The 4,445-nt window shown below is 50.7% G+C and overlaps 1 protein-coding gene across 1 annotated transcript in view; it reads right to left on the reverse strand.

Annotated features, from left to right (window-relative positions):
* The window catches only part of LOC104491565 (solute carrier family 35 member F4-like), a gene marked incomplete at its 5' end in the record, with an annotated part of 4,771 nt that extends 829 nt beyond the window's left edge, over positions 1-3,942 (reverse strand). The window contains 3 exons of the mRNA XM_010134011.1: positions 380-469; positions 2,408-2,600; positions 3,817-3,942. Of these exons, the coding sequence (XP_010132313.1) occupies positions 380-469; positions 2,408-2,600; positions 3,817-3,942 (409 nt within the window). The remainder of the gene's footprint in view (positions 1-379; positions 470-2,407; positions 2,601-3,816) is intronic.
* Positions 3,943-4,445: the final 503 nt, after the last annotated feature.

Raw genomic sequence — 4,445 nt, forward strand, 5'->3', positions numbered from 1 at the left:
CCGGCGAGGGGGCTGCTGCCACCTCTGGGGGCAGCCTGGGCCAGTGGTGGGGAGAGAGCAGCATGCCAAGCCAGAAAGCTGGCCTTGACAACCCCAGACCCCATCTCCCAACTCCACAACCAGCAACAGCTGCACATATGAGCCCTTCAGCAGCCTTACAGGTGCTGACTGTTTCACAGCTCTGTCCTGCATTCCTCTAAAAAAAAAAAATAAAAAAAGAGATGCTTCAACTGGAACACCCCCCCCTCACCAGGAGCATCCATGGAAGCTTCTGATGTATGTGACAACAGGTTTTGACTATTTAGACAATAAAGTGCTTCTGCTGCCTGCAGGCCCACGTGCTTATTTTGCCCCCAACAGCCGTGGTACCATAACATACCTGCGTTTCCAGGGACGCTGAGCACTGTGCCGATAGAGATCAGGATGGGGTACGTGAGCACCACGCCGACGTTTACCAGGATATTGAAAGCTAGGGAAAACCAGGGAGAATAACAGGTGATTCTGGGCAGAAACAGCGGAGTGAGACTTTTCTCCTCCCCCTTGACCCTACAAACAACACACACTCCATATCTGCAGCACAATAAGGCAGTTGTCACCTAGTAAGTGATTGATTTTTCTGGGTTTTTTTTAAATGTGGGGTGAAAGGAGGAGAAGTTCTGCTTGAGGAAAAGAGAGGGCAAACTGCAATACCAAGGTTATCACTTTCACATCTCACAGCTTTGTCCAAGCTTTAAACCAGAGACACCAACCTGGGGCTTTTTGCTGCCATGAGCCACCATTCCTCCTCCTACCAGAGGAGCTGATCCCAGAGTCACCTCTTGGCTGAGGCTGTGCTGTCCTTGTCCCAGTAGGACGTTTCACTGATGAAAGCCCAGCTAGAGGTGACGGCAGCAGGAAACCATACTTACTCTGGAGGATGCTGAATGGTGAAGTTAATGGTGAACTAAGCAGACTGGAGTGAGACCGTCATTTTGCTGCCATGTTGAAGGCAAAAATAAAAGCTGACTGAAGTACAAACCTTCAACACTGTTAATTCACGGGTTTTTTATGTGACAGCACCCTCAGCCAGTTCCAATTCCCTTGAGAGACCGAAAGCAAACTGCAGAAACTTCCCTTTCGTGCTATTCCCTAGGGATTCTGCCAGCTCTCTCAGCCAGGGGCTGCTGCTGGGTGCCATGGCAGGACCACAGGTCCACCCACTAGCCACCACCTAGTCCTGTGGGTGAATCCCAAGCGAAAGGAGCAAGTTTATCGCTCCCCAAGGTTTCTTCCTGGTGTTTGGGATTCTCCACTGGGGTAGCTTGCTGGGTGATAAATCACCCCAACTGTTTGTCCTGTTGGTGCTCAGAGAGCAGCTGCCCTTCTTGTTAGAGCAGTTTTTCAGGTGCTCACAGCTCCTCAGCTGCCAGCCCAACCACATCCCAGGGTGGCTGCGTGGATGGGCTATACACCAGGCAACGACATCCTCTTTGTCTCCGTTTAATATACTCGTAATGGAGACAAAAACCTCTTCAATTATGAAATAACAGAGACTTTGCTAAAGGAAAGGTGGTTGTTAGATGTGGAAATTACAACAGCCCTGGGCTGAGTCCAAGAGATCCTCAGCATGGTTAGAGGACAGCAACTGCGGCTCTGAAAGAGGGAGCGCTGTGGAAGGGCGGAGGGGAGGTGAAGACCACCGGAGAAGACACAGCACCAGCCTCTGCAGGCTAACACCAAGCTGAGCCAGCTCTGCCCCGAGCCCTGCAGCACCCACAGAGAGGTGCCCCAGCGCTGTGGGTCCCCATGAAGCGCACAGAGCATGCCAGGAGCTGATTAGAACTGGATTTATAGCAATCGAGCTGTGCCAGAGACAGGGAAATACCAATGAAACCACAGCAGGAACGCAAAGATGAAAAGCAGACAATTAGTATGTTTATTCTCTGCTGTTACTACTAGTAGTAAGGCTTCTTAGGAAAAACATGAATAATTTCAGGGGAGAAGCGCAAATCCCCAGCCTCTGCAGGCTAACACCAAGCTGAGCCAGCTCTGCCCCGAGCCCTGCAGCACCCACAGAGAGGTGCCCCAGCGCTGTGGGTCCCCATGAAGCGCACAGAGCATGCCAGGAGCTGATTAGAACTGGATTTATAGCAATCGAGCTGTGCCAGAGACAGGGAAATACCAATGAAACCACAGCAGGAACGCAAAGATGAAAAGCAGACAATTAGTATGTTTATTCTCTGCTGTTACTACTAGTAGTAAGGCTTCTTAGGAAAAACATGAATAATTTCTCAATTATTTTGCACAGCCTTAACCTGTGTGTGAGCTCTGCTGCTTACAGGTGAGAACTGTTTGTGCCTGAGGCTAATTTTGTAGTGGGGGAGAGGAGAAGGGCTAGAAAAATAAGAAAGTTTTTTTTATCACGTACCTAACCAGAGACCGGCTACGCCACACAGGTAACCCCACGGCACAGCAGAGAAGGGGGACCAGTACTCCACTTTTGTAAAATACAGTATGATCGGGGTAACAGAGATGAAAATTAAATTGAAGAAGCCCAGGGTAGAGACAAAATGAGCCGCTTCCCCGAAGTTTGCACTTCCAAGAAACATTTTGAACAAGACCTGCAAAGGAAGAAGAGAGGAGGGCGTTAGACTTCATGCCTGTCATGGGGAGCAAAGTCCTCCTGCACAGTCTCCACGACCTTGGGGAGACGGGCTTGACCAGGGCAGTGTGGCCACAACCCAGCCCTTTCCTACAGAACTTCTGCAAGGGGAGCTCTGGTCCAGTTCCTGCTCTCCCCTGTGTATTAGCACCGAGGGGAACCCATGGTGTTACCGTGGGGACAGTTGAGTCTGCTTCACAAAGCTTAATACAAAATGCCATGAGGAGCAGGTGTAACTAAGAGCTCAAGGGCAGAAGTTACGGGATTTTGGCTGTGCTCAGCCTGGTCAAGAATTTGTGAGGGGACTCCAGTGACTTCCAGAGCATGAACCTGCTGTGAGAAGAAAGCCCAGCCCGGTGGGACTCACTGCAGCCCAAGCCTCGCGGAGGATTTGTGAGCCTAAATTCATGCACTTTGAGTCATCTGTGAATCACAGACTCACAGAAGGGACCTTCAAAGCTCATCCAGTCCAACCCCCCTGTAGTGAGCAGGGACATCTGCAACCAGAGCAGGTTGGGAGGCAACTTCTTATCCCACCACAACTAACTCCAAACTTCTGCTCCTCTTTACGCTTTGCCCTCCCCAAGCTGACAATAAATACAGTCATATTTAGCCCAGCTTGTTTCTAACTCAGACAGGTCCCTCCCCCTTCATCCCTCACCTTCCAGAGCAGCCTCTACCTTCAAGCAGAGGGCAAAGCCCCATGTGCCTCCAACGCATCGCCTGCACCAGGCACACCCAGGGCTCCACGCCCAGCACCAGCCCAGAATACGCGAGAGAGCTGCAGTGCAGAGCGGGGACAAGCCGCTCAGCCGTCCCCACTCGGGCACAGCGGCACCGCCCGCATTCAGACTCTCCTTCCTGCTGCATATGGCAAGTCCCTTGAAACCGTGTCGATAAACTGCGGTGGCAGGAAACGATTAAAACATGATCCTAAGCTCCTCGCAGCGTGGTAATGGAGATTTCATTCAGGCTCGTAAAGCAAAGTCGTTCCGAGTATTTGGCAGCTAGAACTAATATCACCCTCACAGCAACTTTCCTGACATGGTCACCATACGAATGATGCGGGAGGGACGGATATAATAAAACATTTATTTTATAGGGATTCACTTTGTACTCATGCTTTTTTAAGAGAATGAAGGATATAAGAATCCTAATAAACAGTTATGACCTACCTTATACAATGCAGATGTAGAGGCTGATCCAACAGCATACGCTACCCCGATAATGGAATCGCCCTGGAAACCATCTGCGTACGCCATCATCACGATGCCCGTGATTGCCATTATTGCCGCGACTATCTGCACAGACAAAGCAAAGCAACGTAAAGCTCAGCGCCATCCCGTTACTCGGAAAGAGAGCATCAGTGCGCGGGGTTTCAATGAGTGTCACTAGCCGCCCTCTCTGACTTGTTTCCCTTCAATAGGGAAACTTACTTATGTGTGGTTGGGAGCGATGTGAATGGGATGGAAGCGTATGGGCTGACAGCGATGTGGATCTACGGCACTGCAAGTTCTCCCGGGACCTACTGACAGAACATCCACCAGTAAGCGGTTTATAAGCTGAACATCCACTTTGGAGGCACGACTCCAACATCAAGGAATTTTAAGACATTACGCTCTACTACATGGCAAGAGACGGATTTATCGACGCCACCAATTTGACTTGAAACGCAGATGTTTAGACGGCTGATCCTCCTGGACATCCCTCCAGGAGAACGACCCTGCACTGTGCCATACCGGTGCACCACGGGGAGCTCTCCCTGGCTGCTCTGGCCCTGCACAGTATTTCTCAGCAGCCCCGC

The sequence above is a fragment of the Buceros rhinoceros genome, unplaced genomic scaffold, assembly GCF_000710305.1.
Source record: "Buceros rhinoceros silvestris isolate BGI_N320 unplaced genomic scaffold, ASM71030v1 scaffold3204, whole genome shotgun sequence".
NCBI lineage: Eukaryota > Metazoa > Chordata > Aves > Bucerotiformes > Bucerotidae > Buceros > Buceros rhinoceros.